General features: G+C 41.5%; 1 protein-coding gene across 4 annotated transcripts in view; it reads left to right on the top strand.

Moving 5' to 3' along the window:
* Positions 1-23,441, top strand: part of LOC147665967 (homeobox protein meis3) — a 131,355-nt gene that overhangs the window by 18,600 nt on the left and 89,314 nt on the right. For all 4 annotated transcript variants that reach the window (XM_086949368.1, XM_086949370.1, XM_086949367.1 and 1 more), the window contains exons 3-6: positions 10,988-11,135; positions 12,524-12,574; positions 16,758-16,808; positions 23,234-23,383. In XM_086949368.1, coding sequence (XP_086805494.1) covers positions 10,988-11,135; positions 12,524-12,574; positions 16,758-16,808; positions 23,234-23,383 — 400 coding nt within the window. The remainder of the gene's footprint in view (positions 1-10,987; positions 11,136-12,523; positions 12,575-16,757; positions 16,809-23,233; positions 23,384-23,441) is intronic.

Here is a 23,441-nt window from a genome sequence, read left to right as displayed (position 1 = left end):
ATTCTAACTACACTTAAACTCACATAACATTAAATAAAGTTATAGCAGATTCTTTTGTGCTACGAAAACAATGTAGGCTTTGTAATACTCTCATGTAATTTTCATTTTATATAAATCTAAGTGTTTTTCAAGCTGGCCTCTAAAACTACAAATAATGCTGGAAATATGACATATTGGTTAATAACCAATCCCATAACTGGAAGATGTGGGCTGAAATCTTGCTGTTTCCACGCTAAACCTTGCTTAAAAATGACATATTGTTGTGTTTGCAATGTTTTGGATACATTTGTGTTTAGTTCTACATTTTTATTTGGGTGAGGACTACCAAGCTGAAGTATGGGGAATGAACATATGGGACGAAGGCTGGCAACCTCCGATTTTTTGTATTTCTTCCAATGTCACATGGTAAAAATGTAATAGTGATCACAAACTGTAACTAAGCCAAGTAGCTTAAAATAAATAATATTTTGTACAATTACATTTTAATGTGCAACACAACCTAAACTAACTAAATGTGTTAGGCATTTTCTATGCGCTACCTTTCACTGTTGATCAACAAATGGGACATGATATTGTCTGTGAGCATATGGACACTTAATTATGGACATATTGTAATTTTCTTTTTTAAACCACAATGTTTTTCCTTTTTTAATTTGCAATATTATTACTACCTTAACCCTTTTTTGCAATATATTGATTGACAAACCTGTCAGTGGTTTGAAATGGCTTTCATTGTCATTGATGAGTGACAGCATGGAGGATAGCTCAAAGGATGCAAAATTCGGAGAGATAGGGACAAATCATTGACTTGTGACAGCAAATTATATGACACTTTGGTGCTTACATGATGTATGGAATGTTGATTCTTATGCATAACATAACTTATGAGAGTAACTAGGCAGCTTTCTAAATAACTGGAACTTAAGTGTATAAACCTACTTTATCGTATTTAAATATCAATTTCTTGCAAATGTAAGTAAAGTAATGTAATGTAATGTGTCTTGTAAAGCGCATTGCTGCCCTGAGGCATTGTGGCGCCGTAGACCACTGGGGAACCCGTCCTGGCTATCCCTGTGAGATGGTCCCGACTGGGTATCTCCAAGGTGAAACCAGGCATCCCTGGCGAATGTGGGGGGCCGTTGTAGAGTGAGGCAAGCTAATGCCCAGAGTTGCCGAGTGTGATCCCTGGTTAGAGTAGGGACCGAGGCGAGAATTATCAAGTCCGTTGATCCTGGTCCACGACCCTGCCGCGTCGGGAATTGAACCCTGGTCCCAGGCCGTTCTCCGCTTCCAGGTCTGCCGCCTCTAACCAGTGAGCCACACCACTCCACTATATATACAACGGTGTACAGGCTACATACAACGGTGTACTGTGATAAGAAGCTTATATGTTCTTCCAATGTTGAGCCGGTTGAGCAGCCGCATAGATCAGAGGATGTACTTTGTTGCTCTAGCTGGGGTATACAGCTTTTAGAACTAACAGAGTGTAGACTTTCCAAACCCCCAAGATTCACAGAAGCTGCATTAGTCCAGAGAGAAATGCTGCATAATTCTCAAGGGTTCTGCCGGCTGGAAGTGACTTAGGCAATTTCCACTGTGGCCTGCTGCTTCTTAGAAGATCTACTGTGCTTCTGATACCTATACTAAGTTGTTTCAGGGCTCCAGTGATGGGGAGATGTACTATATGATGCCCACTGAGGACCTAGTCTTCTGGGACATTGTTGATAACCCTTCACTCTTGCTTGGGCACCAGGGTGATGCACTCCATTGATCATTGCTTGAAAGTCACACACTTGAAACTCACAGGGGAACTTCCCCTCTGTGCATTAGGTGCTAGTGGTACATGCTTGTCTAAGCCATCAAGTAAGCTGATTCAGTGCCTATGGAATAGGGAAGATGCAGTCCATTATTGTCTTTGCAATTTAGTACTCTGGTGGCAATGTGACCCGCAAGTTATGCCATTTCATTTCCTTTGAGACCCTTCTCTTTAAATAATTTGAGGCCAGGGAAATGCTTGGCAGTATTAGGACCCTTGCCAGAATATGAGTGACTAGTTGTTCCATCACAGTTACCTGCCTTTATGCCTCGAATGCTTGAGACGTGTGGTGTCCTTTTCCCCACTATGCACATCCCCAATGATTAAACCATTGGACTTTATAAAGGAGGCTTCCTTTTGCGAAACATTTAGAGTGCATATAATGAGATTATCAACATTATTTGGAATGAGAATTTTATTGATTTTCCTAATGTTTACATGGTGCTGATATGAATAAGAGTCTTGATATGACGTGAGCCTTATAGACTTCACCACATTTCTCGTTGGAAAGAAAGGATATAGGTTAGTTAGATCATGGATTGCATAGATTAGTGGCGGATAATGTGAGCAGACGTGGTTTGACCACAACAGATGTTAAATTGATCTAGAAATCCATGGAAGAACCGTTTCAAAGAAAATTGAAGCATTCGCGTGTGATATAATAAATGAACCAGGGGGTATGTTGTTTTCATCAGCTCATTGAGCATTTCAGTATGACCTGCTGTATATGACATAAAGGGAGAAATATTTGACAAGATGGTGATGACATACACCACGATATCAGGGGAACAGGTCATGATGATGGTAGGTGCGACTATGGCCATTACAATGCTTACATTACAACCTATATACATCAGACTAGGGTTAGTGATGTCCTCAGGGTTGTGTCTGATGAGCAGGATTGGTTGAGTAGCCATTGAGGACCCTCACAAAGAAAAGGTGGTTCTTGAGGGTCGATTTGGTGCTAGAGAGTGAGGTAGAGGCCCCCAGGCCAAGAAAGAGAGCATTCCAAGAGACCGGTGCTGAGAGGGAAAGAGAACGGAGCTCGGAAGAAAAATAAGGGGTTCATAGCCGCGAGGCAGTGTTCTGTATGGGTTTGAAATGGGTGGATTTGGGTACAGAGGGAGATGATTTTAGCTTGATGCAAAAGATGACCAGGACTTCGGTGGCCACAACTAGGATGGTTCGAAGAGTGCAACGTAAGAAGAAGACAGATCTCTTAGATGCTGAGTATTTAAATTTGGGCTGCTCTGTCTGTTGAGGTGAAGATGTTGTATATTTGGATGTAGCTGCTTCAGTTGGCCCCACTGTTAGTGGATGAGAACAATGGAGGTTGTTACTAAGTCAATTGATAATAGAGAGAATGTTACTTTGAGGTATGTATGAAGGAAAGTGTGTGATTTATTTTGCTACTGTTCACCATAAGGCGACTCCAGTCGGTCCTGCATTGTGGCAAAGCAGTTGGTTATCTGCTGTGGTGCAAAGGGAAGGAAAGTGAGGTAGATTTGAGAATCATTGCCAATGGGTGACAGGAAACACCAAAGGAGCCGATAATATTGCATTGAGTTGGATTATAGAGTTGGAACATGACAGGGCCCAGATTATGGCCCTAGGGTTTGCTCTCTGGTATCAGACAGGATATTGAACTTGAGGAGCGCCACCACAGAGTAGGAGCAGCATGTTAGGGATCAGGTAAGTGCTGTATTCGTGATGGTGTTAGTAGATTGTATTTATTTATTTATTTTTATTTATTTATTTCGATTTATATAGCGCGTTATAACCCAGGGGTCTCTAAGCGCTTTATCAGGGTCCAAACATCGAGTACTGTGGAGGAATAACTGTTCATAAAAAGGTTACAGATTACCCCTTGCTTACTGGAAAAGCACTGTTTTTAGTTTCTTTCGGAAGGCCAACAAATTAGTCTCCTTCCGTAATTCAATTGGCAGCTTGTTCCAGGCTGTAGGGAGCAGATATGAAAAGGCACGTCCACCTACTGTGGCCAGTCTGCACCGTGGTTGAACAAGAAGAGAGGCGTCAGCAGAGCGAAGTGTCCGTGCTGGCCTATATGGGATGAGGCGAGATTTCATGTACATTGGAGCCTTTCCGTACAGGGCCTTGTGAACAATGCACAATCCTTTAAACATCACCCTTTTCTTAACCGGCAACCAGTGCAGTTCTTGCATAAGGGGAGATGCATGCGTATTCTTGTTAGTGTGGTGCTATGTTAAGCCACATGGCACGCAGCAGAGAAAGGAAAGACAATCAGCAGGTAAAAGATATGATTATTTGACTTTGACTTCAGCCAGGAAGGTGGAGATGTTGTAAAAAGCTGTGTTTATAGAGTCACTTTGGCTATGGTTTGACTGGGAGGGGCGGCTGACATTGATGGCGCAAAGATGGAAAGCCTGTTGAAGACTTGACTCTCTAAGATTTGGACATGGGCATGATGAAGACACACAATGGAGTATGAGGCTGATGTTTTTTGGAAAACAACACTTACAACGCAACTTTTACAATGCACTACCTTTACAGTGAAACTTTTACAACGCAACACCCATTACAATGCATGCCATTACAACGCAACCATTAAAACGCATGTCACTACAATGCATACCACTACAACACATGTCATTACAACGCAGTCATTACAACGCATACCATTACAACGCATACCTACACTATCCAACACTTACCCTACTGTTGCACCCCCTGGAGTTAGAATAGTAATTTTTACCCCTACACTATCCAACACTTACCCTACTCTTGCACCCCCTGGAGTCAGAATAGTAATTTTTACCCCTACACTATCCAACACTTACTCTACTGTTGCACCCCCTGGAGGTAGAATAGTAATTTTTACCCCTACACTATCCAACACTTACCCTACTCTTGCACCCCCTGGAGTCAGAATAGTAATTTTTACCCCTACACTATCCAATACTTACATACATGCAATGTAATGGTATGCGTTATAATGGTATGCGTTGTAAATGTAGTCTGCTTTGTAGTGGAATGCGTTGTAAAGGTAGTTTCAAAGAATTTGTTGTAATGGCATGCGTTGAAATGGAATGCGTTGTAATGGATGTTGTGGTGTAAAAATGTGTTGTAAAGGTATGCGTTGTAAAAGTATGCGTTGTAACGACACACATCCATGTTTTTTATGAGCTGGGGATAACTAAGGCTGTTGTAAAGCAAGAAGGGTATAAATTTACACCTACGAGTAACGACTGGTTAAGGAGTTGGGGTCACGGTTTAGGCGAAGTTCTTTAAGCAAGGAGAAGTGTTTTCTGATTCCTGTTGCAAAAGATTCTGAGGGCGACAGGTCTATCCAGGGTAAATCTACCTGGGCCCGGAGGCAGATACGATATTGCATGTTTTCCTGGGCTACCCCAGGCAGATAATTCTGAAAGCATGGCTTTGACAGATTTCACCCGATCACTTATGCCTTCCCTGGCACTTGTTGATAAAGGCAGGTATCATTTTTACCGTGGTATGTTTTGCACTCATACAGAACAGCTGAACCGAACATCACGATTCTTGCAATTGCAACAGTCCCAGAGATCTGACAACTTGGTTAATTGACTTCTGCAGTTCGTAGTTCATGTGGGAGGTGAACTAGCTCATGGAATGTTAAAATAGGAAAAGCACATTGGGATCTCTGCAGCTTTAGATGAATCCCTTTCCGCCTCCTCCAAGCCTGAGGTCCAACCATGACTTCAGAGATGGAATCCAAAGGCAGTTCAGTGGCACCTTAATTAGAGACTTGTTCCTCCCAACTCTCCAACACACAGTCTCCCTGTGGATTGTCACAATGTATACGGTATGCATGTTGTGTGTTTTTATAGAGGGTCTAAAGGAGGCAGAGCGCTGTACTTGGGCCAAGACAAGCCCAACATCAACGAGCGATGGGAGCGAGCATGTGCACTGTTAGTGCTTTGTGATGTAGTGTACAATAGCATGATGTACTCTGTGACTAACACACACACACTTACGCTCACAATAATACATCCCAATGAAGTGTGTCTATGCTGTACTATTAAAATTCTAAATAGTTTAAATTCCAGTCAACTAAGCTTGCTAACCCAAGTAAGCATAACATTCTTTGGCACAAACCAGTAACTTAAAAATCCTCTCTCGAAGTCGGAATGGGAAAGCAGAGCTTTGAGAGCTATCGTCCCTTATCCCATTACATTTTCTGCTTCCTTTGCAGATCTTCAGTTATCAAACCTTCAGCGCTTAGGTGCCCACGGGCTCATTTTTGATCATAGATAACTTTTAGGCTGGAGCAAAGTACCAGTTCTGCCAAATGTACTCATGGCATTGCCAATTGACTTGATCAATAGGATTGCCAAGTACATATCCACATCGAATAATTCTATTTTTCAGCCCTCTCCTCCACCACTACCACCATGTTTTCCTCTCTTTAATAGCCATGAAGTTGAAAGGATGTCTCATACAGCTTTCATTAGTCTATAAAAATAACACCTTCTGTGAAGCCTGTTGGTCTTCTTTGGGGGGAAAAACTATGGATACAAGACAAAGAGAAACGTGTGGTGAGCTAACAATGTCACAACTTAAAACAGTGCGCAATTAAAAATAATAATACATTAAAAACAAGCACAGAGGCCCAAAGTTTTTCTTAGGAACCTGCCGCTGGTGCTGTTGATACCAGGATTGCCGAATGCCAAGGCTGTCTATTCCTGATTCTACCTTCTGCCTCTTTCTTCCACTACCCTGTACTTCTTCTCTCTTTATCTTACCATTTCAGGTTCCTTTTTCATCCCTTATATCTGCCTTTATCCCTGTTTTCCTTTCTCTTCGTCCTGCTCTCTCCCGTTACTCCCTTACACTCTCTTTCTCCGCTTCAAAGTCTGATGACTGATGATGAAAAATAAGTCCTAGTCCCCAAAACTGAGTGCTGGTGTGTGTACACCACCAACAGCCACATGTGCAAATTAAGTACTGTCCCCAAAACTTCCAAGCGCTTAACAGCTCTCTTATAAGTCAAAGGTGCTCTGCGTTTGTTTGAAAAAAGAAACAAGAATCATCAGTATATGAAAAGTTTTCTAAAAATGATGTTATATTGGTGACCCCCAAGTGTTTCAAACAAATCATAAAGCATGCTGGGATGCGTAGTTTCACATTCCCCATACCTAGTGTAAGATTACTGCTTCAGCAAGAGATGCGAGCAGACACAAGGCACCAAATCAATTCATTTTAAACACTTGGATGATAATACAAAGTTTCCTTAACGTCTTCCTCTTGACATGGTGTCAATTTGACAAACATGTATATATTTAGGAATCTCTAGAAAAGGGAATTGACAGAATGTTGTTAGCAAAATACTGCCTGACAGGCATGTTGTACCCGAAACATTTCTTCCAAAAATAGCGCACCATTGGAGTTCTATTGTTTTTTTGTGTTAAATTATATTTCTGTCAGACAGTATGTTTTGCTAACAATATACTTACATAGATCAATGGAAAGTAATTGGTAATTCATCCATCCTAGCAAACTTTTCTTTTACACTAAAGCAAGGCGCACGTTCATTCAGTTTTTCACTCCTTTGTTAGCGCCCAGGTGGCGGGGTTGTTAAGTGAGAAGAGGCAAAATGAGTATATATGAAGCACAGTCTTAGTGACTAAAGTGTTGGTTCAGGGGGACAAGTGTTGTGACCTTATGCTAATATTTAGTATTTTGTGTATGAGACTGACATTGAGCCGAACATTGTATAATTGTCTTTGGTATTGTGTGTGTGTATATGTGTATATGTACATGTAGAGATGGTTTTTATATAGATACCCAACATTGTCCAGGCATCCCTCAGCGCTTTAAATCCATTCTGGGGACCCTGTTCCTCGGTGCTGGCTGTTGGACTGCAGAAATCATGTAACATTTAAAAATGTAAGAGCTAAACACTTGCAAGTTGCCCAGTTTTGATTTTCTTTTCTTCAAAAACCATGTAAAGCTAAAAAACAGCTGTGAAGTTCTATCATACGTCCACAGAACCTTGCTCATTCACCAACTGGCGCCAAACTCGGGTGATCTGACTTTGTGAGAGAATATTCTTTAAATACATACATTCATAGTCTTTCTTCACTTATAGTTGTGGTGTTTGTTTTCATAGCGTGTGGCAAAGCCAGCAAATACACTTTTTGCAATCATTAGTCCACCAAAAAATGCCCCCGAATCCACGGTGACAGTTTGATAATGGTGTATTGGCTTGGCCTACTGTCATTCCTGCTATAAATAACGCTATCACATTTTTCTTTGATATTCAGTAAAACTTCTATGGAATGTGCTAAAAAAAGGAATGTGCTTATTTGTTTGGAAACGATCTCTTCATCTTGCTGTGGGTCAGCAACACAAATGTGTAAAAATAGAAGCATGTTTAACCTCTGCTGCAAGGATTTGAGTTAGGGTGCCAGGAACTGCTTTTAAGAAAAAAAAGTAATGACATATGGCTAAGATGGAGACATGGCAGAGATGTGTGACAGCAGCATAGCCCTGCTGCTGCCACAATTAACCTGGCAAAGCTGGGAAGATCAGCAGGAGACACCAGAGTAAACTTTGGAAGAGCAATGCTTCTATGGCACATTCGTGATAGCTTTTATTTTGAAATAACTTCCGGGTCAGTATCTCTTGAAATCCCCTCTTCAGCAATAGAAATAAGCAAAGATAACTTTAACTTAAGTTGGGCATGATAGTGTTCTGGGGGGCGTGGGAAGTGGTGGGATGGTAGTATTGTAATCATATTTTGCAGGCACATCTATTCAGCATGTTACTAACATTTAATGATGGTGTCTTCAATAAAGCACGGGAAGGGCATTAAATTCATAGTTACGGTTTTTAATACCTACCGGATTGAACCATTTTGTACAAAACACACTCAAAGTCGGGCTCAGCTGAAAATAACCCTATATTCACACACTTTTAGTCATGAGCACCTCTTTTAATCTTTGGATCCCAGCTGTGTTGTACAATTTGTCTTGAGTTCTGACTATACACTGTGTTCACACCAAATGGCCTCAAGAGGCACTTCTTTGCACCAAGCAAGCACCCAGCAGTATTACTTAAAATGAATTATCTAAGTATCTCAATGGGTGGCACTTTGAGACTCAAGCCCTCTTGATACAGTTTCTTTTAAAACACTGCGATGTAAATATGAATTTAAATGAAAAGTGAAAAGACATTTCAGAGAAAAGAATGAATTAATCATTTTTTCGAACCTTTTTGAATCAAATTTAGATATGCAAGATTTTTCTTTGAAATTACAGATAAAATTCCTTCACTAACCACATCCATTTGGGATTTTAAAGCCATCTAGACAAACTTTTCAGATTTTAATACCTGAAAGTGGCAATCTGCATACTTCCCAATATTTGGAAGGAAGAAGGAGGAAGATTTAAATTTATTTTGCTGATTGACTTGTACTGAACTGGAGGCACTTTTAGGTGTGACACGGCTAAAATAAACCCATTCTGGCTTTAAGAATCAGGAGTCTCCTGTCTGATTCGGGTGTGTTAGCATGTATGAATCAATAAGCGAACAGTAACTTTTGTAGTGTACCAGGAAGTGTTTTGCCCTCCAGGTGTAGCTTTTTAATCAACTTTCATCTGGTTGCTTTTTTAAATAAAATTGGTTTTGAAATCTGCAAATTTTACAGATTTGGTGGATTATGTGATATGATTGGCGGATCCAGAATTATGTAGAAAATTCTTGGGGATTGCATATTTACAGCAACCTGTGTCATATTATGTACTGAAATTAGCAATATCACACTAGCTTCCATGGCAATGGCGAGTAATATTACGAATCAGATTTAGTTTTTGCTTTTCTGCTATTAGAGTACTTGAGAAGTTTTCTAATGTGTATTATGGTGCCGTATCAGAAGTACTGTTTAGTTCTACAATCCATCGCTGTATGAGTCGACATATGCATACTCAAAAAAGTGTAGGGCCTCGGTTTTTAACCTTTTAACTTCTGCCAGCCCCCCCCCCTCCCCCACCTAAGCCATTTCTATGATTTGAACCTCAAAATAATACGCAAAAATATATTACCAAGTATACACCAAACTAATGATCAAATATTGGAATCGTTTTTTATAATTCACAATCAAATATAGAAAAGGGTTTCACATTTTTAATTTAACTTTTTTATTTTTATATATTTTATAAATTCTAATGTATTATTTTATTTTGTTAAACAGTTGTGGACCCCCTGAGTAGGCCTTGCGGACCCCTAGGTGTCCTTGGACCACAGGCTAGAAGCAATTGGTGTAGGGCATCAGGATAATAAGTGCAATGTCCGTGGCGCACTAATAGTGAAGGATGGGGATTAGGGGAAAGCAAGCTCCTCCTGGTGTCTTACTCTCAGAAAGTTGGGCTCTTTGGCAAAGCAATTCTTTGACCAAGCAATATTACATGAACACATTGGCTTAAAGATCTGACTCATATAGGAAGTTGTTGCCAGGCTGCTCAGAGTATTTTGTCTTGGGTGACATGGATGGATTCCCTTTAGAATTTTGTGAAAATGGAACAGTAATAGAGTTTTTGCAATGAGTAGCTAAGAACATCTCACATGCACGGCTAACAGGGTCATTTACATGTTTGTGCTTGTATAAAATTGGGCTCAAATGTGTTTTGCACCCATTTTTACACCAGTGCTTACTAGTAGCACAAATTGCACTCCTTTATTTGATCAAACCCAATCCCACGGTGTTTGCCATACAATTCACACCACTACCGATATTACTACATGCGAGATAGGTGCAATGTGTTATTCCCCATGTTTACGTCTCCATTAGGTTGTATTACCTGCGGGAATAAAAAGAGCAAATGCTGTTTGAGCAATTGTCTTTTTGTGCCATTGTTTACTGGGTCAGTTTGATTAAATCCATAAGTATCTTGGGAGCCCTGCGTCTTCACTCTCAAGCAAGAATAAGGTTGGTTTCCATGCAATGCACTCTACAGAAACAGAAAGATCCAACACCTATTATACTTTTACTCCTGTTTACTGCTGTTAGTCTAGTCCATGTTTATATCTGTTCTGCGCAGTAGGCAGCTCCACTCTTCGAGATCCATGTGTGCAGCTGTTTCTGTGTCGTGTTTATCATCTGTGCCTTCTTCAGGTCTCTGTGATTGACCTAACTGGATACTTTTTCTGTGGCAGGCACCCGCTCTTTCCATTGTTGGCCCTGGTCTTCGAGAAGTGTGAACTGGCGACATGCTCCCCTCGGGACAACTCGGGATCCTACCCTGGGGGAGACGTGTGCTCCTCAGACTCCTTCAACGAGGACATAGCAGTCTTTGCAAAGCAGGTCAGTGCAATGGGGGAGGGGGGTAAAGGTTGGGGTCCTCAAGTAACTGTTGAACAAGTACTACAGAGGAGGCTTTCGAGGATAATATCAATGGCCCCAAAAAGTCAGAGTTTTGCTCATCCACAGTGAGTTACCAGTCCTCGCGAATTAGACCTACTGCATGGAGCCACATAGCGGAGGGGTTTCATGGATTCACAGTTGAGGTCTTACTTAAACAATGGGAGGCAGCCAATGTGGGCGATCCGAGAGCCGGCAATGCGCGGACAGGTTGATCCCAGCCGAGACCTCCAATGCAAGTGGTGGTCAGAGTGAGATAGTGGATGTCACCTTACAATGCCCAGAGAACAGGAGTTTAGTGAGAGACCTACATAAATAAAGGAACACCCAGAAGGAAAGCACGTTTAAGGTGGACTCTCACTAAAAGCATGGGTGTCAATTTGGGACCGCGACTTGTAGCATCGCCTGCTCTTGACTTGCCCAATGGCACTCTTGGGAAGGTCTTTCCTAGACCTGGCCTGAGGGGCTATAAAAGTAGTGGCAGGAAGATAATGTAAATAGGACCCTAAGAGACTGTTCATTAAGTCATTTTCACTCCTTTTCCCCTTTCTAGCCTTTTAGCAACAAATAAAAGACTGTTGTAAGCTATGAGTGTTCTAATGGGTCAGCCCTATGATGTCACCAAGGGTCAATGGGTGTGTGAACTCACTTCCACCACCCATAGCCATTTATTAATAAGTCCACGTTCATGTTGGGAAGCATTGGTGAATAATGTTGGACCGGGGGCCTCGCCTTAGCTCCCAGAAGCAGCACTCTGGGTCCAGTTGAACCCCCTCCCCCGCCACAAGCTTTCCATTAAGCATGCTCTCTTCTGTTCCACCTCTCAAACCGAAAAGGGGCCAAGAACCATAATCAATATCTGTAATCAGCCATTGATAAGCCATTATCGGAGTGTTATGCTGGTCCCCGGGGAGGTGTTCCTGTTGATAACTGAAGCCTGCATGTCGTGCAGATGTATAGATTTATGCTTTGTGGCTGAGAGAGCGGCCTTCTCTCCGAATCGAATCGCACTCAGGGGCTTTCCAGAGCCAGTCATAGGAGAAAGCTTTTTCTGTGTTGCTATAATTATATTAATACAATGTTTTAAAGTGGGCTGGCTTGCGTTTGACGCAGATGGAAAATTAAACTGGTGAGGCGGATGGGAAGGTCTACAGAAGCACAAAATGTAAGGTTTAAGTTAAAAAATGGCATTAAAAAACTGAGAAGAGGTGGCCCTGGATAACATATTTTCCACCAGTTAGGTTGCTTGGAACATGAGGGTCATATGTCATTAAGTTCATACTGCTGCTATGCTATGCATTTGACGTCTCTCTCTGTTTATTTGCTTCTAGGTCAGGACAGAAAAACCTTTATTTTCCTCGAATCCAGAGCTGGATAATTTGGTGAGTAACTGTTATCCAAACCTTTCCATAGTATATAGTAGACGCTAAGGTTAGCAGATTACTCCATGTCACCTGCAACACTACATTCCAGTCCTGTGCTTTCTTCAACAAACCATTGTCGACTTAAGTTCAACTGATGATCTACTTTGAGCCAGGACTACACCTCCCAGCATGCATCGGGATGTCAAATTAATGCCTAGGGAGTGTTCATAACGTCGATGGCAGCATGGGTTCCTTAAGCAGTTATCTATGTTCTACATTCTTGCATTTGGCCGGAAATGAAACCGCTGTCTTACTAGACTAATGGGTGCCAAATAGTCCTTTGTAATACTGGACACCTTCAGTCAGCATTGCCTTTCTAGACAACAGTACTTTTCAATTCTGACACTTTCGGCTCACACTTTTAATGGAAGACATAACACCTTAAGTCCCAGAATGCAAAGTGCCGTTGGGTTAAAAGCCAGGATTGGCTTTGGATGGTTTGATTGATGTGTCAACAGTTGGCACCTACAAAGAAACAGCCACCTATTTGTAGGAATTCACACAGCTTAGCACCCTGTTTGAAATGCAGAGCCATGCTTTTCAAATCAGAGTAGATGTGGCGTTATGGCCTGCACTGCAGAATTCAATGCTGGTGGGAACCAAGTTTTAGTGTCTGGGTTGGCGTCAACATCCTGTGATTCTTGGCAAATCACTTAAACTCCCTGTGCCTACAATCCAGCGCCTTGAGACCCTCATAGTGATTTGCAGCGCTTTACAAATTCTCAATGTATTTATTAAAATGACGGTACTAACTACAGTTCCCTGCATTCTATGTTCAGTGAGAGAGAAAAAAGCCGGGACATACATCAAACATGACAAATGGCCTTTCATCAGCCTGTGTTGGGTCACATTAGTGGAAAGGAACAATTATTAGCCTTACTGCTTACAAAATTTTCAGGCATTAACTGTTGTTAATTGCCCTTGCCTTCATTAGGATTCTTTCTCGCCTGCTCGGCCCATAATTGTAGGTCTGAGCTTGCCTTTTGCAGTGGGGTTTAGCTGCTGTTAATGCTGAGTAGTGTCCAGCAAGCCATAATTCACAACATATTACCTGTAAAACCATAGGAAAGTGTTCAGTGTTTTAGGGATTTCCTAGTCTTGTGTCCAAGGGGGGTTTAAAGTTCCCCATGTGCCGTTCCCTGGGTTTGCCTTCAATTATATTTTAAGGCCCTGACAAAGCCTGCAAGGAACCCCCAAAGAGGTGACCTTTTTAACATGAGAAAAAGTGTTCGGGATTTAGGAATGTTCTGGGTACAACTGTAAAGTTTGCAAATTCCTTGGAATCGGCCGAGATGGCCCCTTTTTTTTCCACTTTCCGAGCAGACATAAACTGCTGTCTATACATTTTTCACTGATTGGAAACATCAGTATGTGAATAATATCCCCCCTGATCCTCCATGAAAAGCAGTGCAGTGCCACGCGAGCTGTACGCCATCACCATCTAACCAAACATGAACGCCTCCACTGTGACCCCTTACCAAACAGCACCCCATGCCAAAGGAGTTATCTGGGGCTGTTTTTCTTGTAAATATATTTATTGTGTCTATTGTCAGGGTTTGATCTGATTCCAATTCCAGGACTCTTGCCTTATATTTGAGAAAAAAAATGCATTTTGGGGCTTGGGTGCAAATCACGTCATGCTGTATATAATAATCAATCAATCAATCAATCAGGGTTGGTAAAGTGCAGCTACTCACCCGCTAGGGTCTCAAGGCGCTGGGGGAAAGAGGAGGGCAGCTCCGCTGAGTACTGGGGTCATCCGAAGAGCCAGATCTTGAGGTCCTTCCTGACCTGGAGCAGTGTGGGGACTTGCCGGAGGAGTAGGGGGATATATATATATACATATACTTTATAGTGTGTCCTCTATGTCCATGAATCACGTGTGGGTGTTCAAAAAAATGTTGGAAAAAAATGGAGAAAAAAATGTGTACTTAAACTGTGGAGAAATTAATGTCTGACGATCTGTGAGCAAGGGCAGATGCCCGAAACGCGTCGGATCTAATGGCTTTGTTGGAATAAAAGAACTCATGCCAAATCTGCACGTTGGAGTTGCGTGATCTTTCTTTTCACTCGCGTGAGCGGCTGTGGTGAAGATTGCACTTTTGTGGATATATTATATATATTAGCGCAGCCAAAGCAAACTCTGCTACAAACAGCGTTTGGAATGTTTGCAAGTGTTTGCAGAAAGTGAGCTGATTTCTGTACAACCCCAGATGTCCTATGGCCGAAGTGTCCAACGTAGGTTCAGGAGGGCAACAACCACTCCAGATTTTCAAAATACCTGCTTAAGATACATTTACATACAATCAATCTTAAAGCGCAAACTGCAATTGTAAATTGTATTTATACAGAGCTTCCTACCCCTGTCGAGGCGTTAAAGCATTTAAATGACATAGTTGGGGTTTTGCTGTGAATATGTTCTTGGTCCTCATGCTGCGCATTATTCTGCTATCTAATAGATGGTTATGTGGCATGAATGCAGAATTCCTGGGCCTATGTTGGGCATCCTTGCCTATACATTTCTCTTCATGCCACTTCATTGGATTTTATATACTGAGTGTCTCCTGTGCTCAACAGTGCATTTGCCAAATCCTTGTCGACATGCACCTAGCACAAACATTTGCTTTTATTGAGAGGACTGTTATTTTTGCCTGATTCTTGTAAAATTACAGAAACATTATATCCTGTCTCCAAAATAAGTGCCCAAATTATAACTTATGTATATATCAAGGCTTGTAAAGAATTTTGAAACTGATTCTATATTATTAGATTCCATGAATACATTTCTCCATGTCTGTAAGGTTGTGACCACTGAGTCATTTTAGGGGAATTAGAAGGTACACATCTGTTAATCAACACAACATTATGCCTTATCTATTGTGGTAGACTTATCATCTGAAAGGAGTCGTAGAAACATCTAAAAGCTTATTTCCCTACAGACATGCAATGCATTTAAACCAAGTGCTATAGAGGAAATTCTATGCCGTTAATGAGTTTTCTGAGCATTTTTGAAAACTCCTATGCGTTGCGGTTCCAAGTTTTAATTATTTTGTTAATAATATCTCTGTAAATTTCTGTGTGGAAAAAACAAATTTCAGAAAAAATATCATAACTTTGCACATTGCAAGTAATCTGCAATAATAAAGCAGAAACAAATAAAGATATAAACAACAGAGACGTGAAAACTTTTCTAAAAAATGCTTCTAGGTTGAATTCTGTTTACATCTCGATTTCATTATATTTTGAACTGTATACAAAAGATGGAACAGCATTTCGATGACTATTTACCTTTTTGAGGAGGTAGACTTTGGTAAAAATCTAATTGCTACACCAAATATTGGGGAAGCAGCACGTGTGGGGTGGAGGGAGGAGAGAGCCCCAATGGCCAGGAGTCTACATACCTGAAACAGAAGGAGGAAAGGGAACACCCACTCCTCCCAGACCTCCTTTTTGGTTCCACTGACTACTGCCAGGCTTAAACGTATGACAGTATCTAAAGTATTATGACTATAAAGAATAATATTCCAGCTTTGTTATTATCAGGGAATTTTTTTAACCGCTAAATATTTGTGGAAATATTCCATAGAATAGATATTATCTTGGTTCAATTATCAGTGGTACACTACATGTTTCTGAATATTTGTTTGTGTGTGTGTAAGTATATGTATATATTTGTGTGTGTGCGCACCTGTGTGTGCGCGTGCATGTGTGTATAAATATATTAAACAACTGACATTCTGCTTTAAAAAATAATCTGGATTTATTTGGAAGAATTTTGAATATTATTCAAATAAAGTAATATGAGTTTTCATACACGGTCCTCTTTTGCAATATATTCTGCAAAAGAATGTTTTTAAAATCCCTAGTAGTTTGACGTTCTGTATTTTGTCTTAAGGAAATGGTTTCGGAAGAGGTTTTAGGTAATACTGTTGCTCTTGGAAGTGCAAAATGGTGGGGGGGGAGGGGAGATGAAGCCACCTTTTCATCAGGGCTAATTCATGTTGCAAGATCAATTCTCTTCTAAAGAATATTTATTTGCATACTCTCGGCGGGTTTCTCATAAGCAGGTATCAGCCCTTCACATGCTCTGCTCCAGCAACTTCGACATTTTATAAATGTTGATCTTCTTCTTTTTTTCCAGATGATCCAAGCAATCCAGGTGCTGAGGTTTCATCTCTTGGAGTTGGAAAAGGTAAATAAGGCCAATATGTGTTTATACAAGGACCTGGATTCTTTGTATTTCAATTATATTCTTCCCCGAACTGAAGTTATCCAAATATTAGAAAGGGGAGTGCAGAGCTTAACCTTTCCTATTAAATGCGAATTTAGTGGAAGTGCCAAAAAAAACCTCAAACCACAAATATTTAGAATCATTTTGCATGAAACGTATGTTAGGGTAATTTAACCAGTCCTAAAAGGGCTTTGTGGGTTATTTTCTTAATTTTACTAGGGAAGTGGAGGGAAGATGGAGTGGATTGCCTGAAGAACAACAGAGCTCCCTGTTACTTTCCTCCATATACAACCAAAGCTCCAAAGTAAAGACTGCTTTGAAATAGATCAATGTGGCAACAAAACACTTCATTAGCAATTCCATCCTTTCTTTTTTGCTCTCAGTCTCTGCACACTTTTTTGTTCTTCAAATGCAATTATAGGTCCTAAATTGAGGACTCTGCATGTATATTTAGGGAAACAGTTTAAGGCCCTAGAGTTTTGGGTTGCCACTGTGGATGTCTGGGTGAGTGAACAACACGTTTCCACCCTTTGGCTTTCCACTGACAATCTAATGTCTTCTGGGAGTTGTAGACTGGATTTGTTTCCATTGAACTAAGTGGTGTAACAGACCTGATAACAATATGGTGTTCTGACAACATGAAGCTTGGTGGCTGCTCTACCATCATTGTATACTGCAATCCTATGGTGTGCAAGCCACGGGGATGCTGTGAAATGGGGAACATCCATTACGACGCAGTGTTTACACCGCACTACCATTACAGCGCTGGTTTTACAGCGCAAGTCGTTACTACGACTTGCGCTGGAGGGCGCTCTAGGCTAAGGAATAGTAGATTTTCTATTCCAACACCTTCCCTACTGTATGTAGGCTGGTGTTGGAATAGTAAATCTTACTATTCCTAAGTCCAGCACCTTACAGCGTTGTAAAACCAGCGTTGTAATGGTAGTGCGGTGTAAACACTGCGTTTTATTGACATACAACCCTGTGAAAGTGATGCACCTAAGTTTCAGTGAAGTTCCACAGTTCGTCTGGAAAGCTGAGCAGAACAGACAAAGTACATTTTGTTTGCAAAATGTACAAGCTTTTAAACTTTACAAGTGGTTAAAGCTTTCTGCAACAACAAAAAAAGATTCTGGGGAGAATTATTTTATGTAAAACTTCTTCCATCTAAAGGTGTTTTTGTAGGATTTTCCACATCAAAACTACTGTTAGCAGAGTCTTTTCCCCGTTGTTTGATTTTCTTAATTCGAATATTCGTGAACTTCACAAAGATGCAAAACTTAAAAACAAAGAAAACATAAAGTTTTGAAGGAAATATATTTGCAATTTTGGTCACCCCTCCCAACGATAGATGCACCTGTAGGTAGGGGGGATTTGACCTAGCCACAAGAGCTCCATTGCTGTGGCAATGTGCTGACACATAGTATGGTGGTTAGTTGACTTTTGCTTTTGAGCCTAGTCTTTTAAATATACCAATCCCAGTATTGGTTTATTTATCTGTGTATGTATGTATTTGTATATGTATGTATGTGTGTATATATAGGTATTTATTTATGTATCTATATATTTAGGAGCTTTATATTGACCTTTGTGTGAAATAGATGAGCTTGTGTTGTGTGTGCCATGAATGAGACTCTGACTCTGTACTTCACCCTGCTGCATATGCCTCCAAGTCACGAGGGTAGTTTTTAAGTCACACTTATGAGTTATTAAAGGTGTCCATGCATGTATTGCTGGAATAGTGTGCTCAGAGATGCCAAAGTGTAGGCAAACTAACCTTTGGGAATCCTGGGGTCTGTAAGATTCTCTCTGTTGGGCCCTGGCCCAGCATATATTCATAGCAATGCATGGAACCAATCTCTGTCTGCAATACCTCTAGTATTTCTTCTATTGGCATATCATAATTTGTTTTGGGATAATACAAGAACTTATGATGGAGTTATAGAGCTTGGTGGGTTCAGGGTCATAAGTATGAGACATATGAGGTTGGTTGCAGCTTCATTTTCTCCCCACGGACCATGATAATGCTATCTCTGACTGCAGTCGAAATTGTGAGTGATCATAAATGCTGCTGGCCTACCTTGACAAGTCTTTCTTGGAAGGTGTAGCATTGGGTAAGAAAGCATAAAGTCAACCAGGTATCCCAAGGGCATATCAACAGAGGAACATGTAGCCTGTTCCCAGTACAAATAAATATGTGTGCCCTTGAGGATTGACCTGAAAAAGAATTTTCTTACATAGGTCGTCAGGAAGGAAAGCAACCTGGTTCCGTCAGGTTGATAGCACTATTATTACTTACCCATTTACTAAGAGGTCTCATGCGTTCTGCAATTCTTTGCAGAGAGGATTGTTTGCATTAGAACTTCAATCTCCTTAACAGTTCGTAAAATCCTTCTTTCCCTCTGGCTCACTATTTCAGCTAACTAGACCACAAAGTGATGTGGACATGTGTAAGCTTGGGTGGAGTTCGCAGAGAGTGACAAAAAAACTCTGCCATGCTACGCGGAGTTCCATGAGCGGCTGAGTGGGTTACCATGCACCGATCGCACAGATTTTGAGTGCCGGTTGTTTGTCCCACACTGTAAAATCATCACAAATGGCATCTCACATAGTGCAAGAGGGCGCTGCTTCTTTCTGCCATTCGCGTACAAGTTCTACACGAGCAGCAGCTTCCTCAACGTGAACAGAAGGTTTCTTAGCGTGAGCGGTAGCGACCATCCATGACCGCCAGCGTAGAGAAATCTCACTGGGAAGTGGTCTAGCATTAAATATACCTGGTTGGCCCTCGTCAACTTACATTTGGCAAGCGCAAGTGAGCAAAAAAACTCAGTGGAGCAGAGTTTTTCAGAGCTCCACGAGCTCTGCGGAGTGTAAAAAAACTCTGCAAACTCTGCGAACGGAGTGGAGTTCCCTGCCCAGGATTAGACATGTGTCCATTATGGCCCCTTTAAGACACATTTGGTCCACAGGATGTAATGATGGTAAAACCGATGATTTTAGAATGGGTGGTCTGGGGAGCACTTAACTAGACCTTGGTTGCAAGACTTAAAGATGATCTACTGGCCAACTATCAACCAACATCCATCATTGGGTGATAATCTCAGAGGCAAGTTCCCCCAGCATGACAGGTGTTTGAATAGTTGTAGTACTGATGCACTGTAGGCATGTACTGCTGCATGTAGGGTCGAACTTACTCAACCCTAGACCTACCACCATTAAGATGCCCCAGTCAAAGAGGAAACATCTTGATTCACAGACAGATTCCGCCACACTCTTTCACCACCCAGGAAAGGGTAGTTGAAGTACCACTACTATCCCAGCGCAGGTAGTAGGGTAGTTAGTGTGTCATGAGCTCCAGTGAAAGGGAGGAAATGCCCCCTCTGGCTGCTGCTTGAAGTATGAAATCCAGCAATAATCAGGGTTCAGTGGGCCTCTCAGGCCTCTGGGCCTCGGTGCCATTGCACCTGCTGCACCAATGGAAACCATACCCCTGCGCCTACGAGAGAGAATGAAAAGTTACCCTGCTCTCTCCCTGCCTGGAACCGATTGATTACCCAAATTCAATAGATGCCTGCGCTATGCAGGACTGAGGGTGCTCTTTCGACAGTCTGTGAGTATCAATCCATAGGTCATTTGAGTTGTTGACTCTGCCCCGTCCCTGCTTGCCAGTGACATCAGACTTTTGTTTCCTCAAATTATGCTGAGAATGGAGACAAGGGAAATAAATTAAAAAAAATCCAGTAAGGGAGATGCATTTTCCATTGATTACGTAATGAGTGTCATCATAAAAAAAACAGAGTAAAAAAGTAAATAAGAAATGCTTAAAATAGATGTATAAAACCAAATCCAAAACACCTTTTTGTGATTGTCCCTCAGAAAGTGTGCGCATTATGAACACATAACCAGAGCCTTCCATGGAAGACATTTTCAAACATGTATGTAGTACGTACATACTGCTTTCAGCCTCAGGCTTGCAGGGTTGGGGTCATGTAAATAACAGATTATTACCCAAACACAATGATACTCATTGATCTCAAAAAAGATTAAAGGCTGGCTTGATCCTGCTGGGATCCGAACTCATGACCCTTATGTTTAAGTGAGACCTCAGCAGGAGGGGGATTAACCCATCGGGCTATCTTAAGATCAAATACTACGAACCCTGGAAGAACCAGTCTTCAGCGTGGGTTTTATCTCCCAAAAAATGAAAATATTTAAGAGGGAAACACCGGATTGAAGGGCAACTTTTTTGAGTGGCATCATTACACCCATCTTTCTTCATCAACTTGCACTTTTATTGCCCGGCCTTTACCAGGTAGATCTGCTGCTTGGCTCAGAGCTAGGGCATATCTGTCTCCACGGCAGTGCCTGGCTTTGGGGGGGCTTTGAGCTGGACCCACAAAAGGACTTCCCTTTAGAATCTCCCCTAGTTTGATAAGGTAATGAGCCTATTATGGCAACAACAGCCCAGGCGGTTTTTAACCAGATAATCCCCTTGTTAATGTGGTAATTAACCCTTTGATTCCCGCCATCTGCCTGCTGGGACTCAAAGTGATTACTGACAGCAGTATGGGGTAGTTATGTGTGTGGGAGAGAGGGCCTGGAGGCGAAGGCGGGAGGGGGTTCTCTTTGTTAATTTGGGGGCTCTAGGCGAGAAGAAAGGCTCGCGGATTGATACTGTTACATAGTTTGTGAGAAGAAAGGCATAAGAGGCGCGGGGAGGGGCTATCGAGGCCGTGAGAAACGCACCACCCTCACAGGTACACTGTCCTGCCGAGTCTGACAGAGCGCCTGATTAAGCTCCACCCGGAAGTGAATGCCGGGCTTAAAGGTACAAGCAGGCGCCGGCCGGCACGACACAGGAAACAAAACGTATTTTGCGTAGCTTTAGTTTTATCGCTGAAACCGTGCCTAATAAAGTAGCAATGTATCCAAATTTGTTCTTTGAAAGTTTTATGCATATTGATCAAAGGAAGGGGAGGGAAAATGGTTGTGTCAAGGGCTATCTGGCCTGTCTCAACCTCAAAAGGGGGCTTCAGATTTAGTCAAGTGGTGCCTCCTGAGTTATGGGTGTGCAATTTAAAGCTGAAAGTAGTACAGGGTCCGACAGCCTGGTTATCGAGAGTGGTACAGACACGATTATTGAAAAAAACCTGATCTTTCTTTATTACATGAACGAGTGTATGTGCTAATACATTTTAAAAATGTATGGTTAAATCTTAGCCTTAAAATTGAGTACAGTTAATTACTTCTGGTTATGCTATACCCCCACTTTGGAATATCCCAAATATATGCTTATTTGCTTAGTGGGAGTGTTATGGGTTTGGCGGTGACTCTAACTGGTCAATTTGAGAGATTTTTAATCCTGAGATTTAACCATAACATTCTTTAATGTAAATGTTGTCATCGAATGTAAGATTTTTTTTACATCCCTATGCAAGCCCCAAAAGTAATGCTATCTATATATTACACTACCCCTCTAAGTGCATAATAATGGTATTTATATGAATCCATCTAACCTTAAATCACAGTCCTTGAATTTTCAGACCTTTAGGGTGTGGGTTCAGAGTATTGCGGAAGGAATACCGAATGGTCACAATATCGTGACCAGAATATTGAGAACCAAATATCGACACGTAAGTGTGAATAGATTTTCTATAACTAACTCCACATATATGTGCCCTGATGATATATATGTCTTCAAAGTACGTAGCTGTGGAGATAAGAATAGTAAATATATACCTCTCTTTTTACCTGACTCCTCGATATTTTGGTTTTTGATATTTACTGTGACTTGAAATTCCAGATTACAACAGATGTTTAGTAGAGAGAGGGTTTGAATGACTGGGGAGATGTAAAGGATCAATCAGTAGGAGGTTGAGAGAGTTGAAAGACAACCATTCCTGTAACACTTGCCACGGTGTGCATTACGTTTGCAATGCTGCTGCATAAAATCTTTAGCAGTTCACAGTGCCGCTACAGTGCGCATGAAGCAGAACTACTCAGAATATATTTTAATTTGTTTTCTTGTTCTTTGACATCTTTCTTTCTTGCTGAACATTCTCATTCACTCCTTTTATTCTTCATTTCATTTATCTCCGCTCCCTTCCCTCTCCGTTATTTTTGTATTTTCATGCTCTTCCTTAATCACATTATCTCTTCCTCTGTCCTTCCGCTCTATTCGTTTGTTCCTGCTTCTCCACCTCTTTTCCTTGCCCTCTTCCCTCCTCCTATGTATCCTTCCTCTCATCATTATTCCTTCCATTCCTTCCTAAACTTCCTCCTGTCTTACACCATCACCATCTTTCTTTCCTTCGCACCCCCTTCCTCTGCTGTCGTTCCCACATCTTCTTCCCCCATCATCTCTGGCTTCATGTCGGCTTCTACAGGTTCACGACTTGTGCGATAACTTCTGCCATCGCTACATCACGTGCTTAAAGGGAAAGATGCCAATCGATTTGGTGATTGACGACCGGGACGGCGGATCCAAGTCTGACCTGGAGGATTTCACAGGCTCCTGCACTAGTCTCTCAGACCAGGTAAGGGGCTCTATCCCTTGTTTACCACCATGGCCACTCTGCTCGTCAGTTATTCTCA

Source organism: Lissotriton vulgaris, unplaced genomic scaffold, assembly GCF_964263255.1.
Source record: "Lissotriton vulgaris unplaced genomic scaffold, aLisVul1.2 SCAFFOLD_236, whole genome shotgun sequence".
Taxonomy (NCBI): Eukaryota; Metazoa; Chordata; class Amphibia; order Caudata; family Salamandridae; genus Lissotriton; species Lissotriton vulgaris.
The sequence above is the reverse complement of the archived record's forward strand: the minus strand, read 5'-3'. Positions and strand labels throughout refer to the sequence as shown.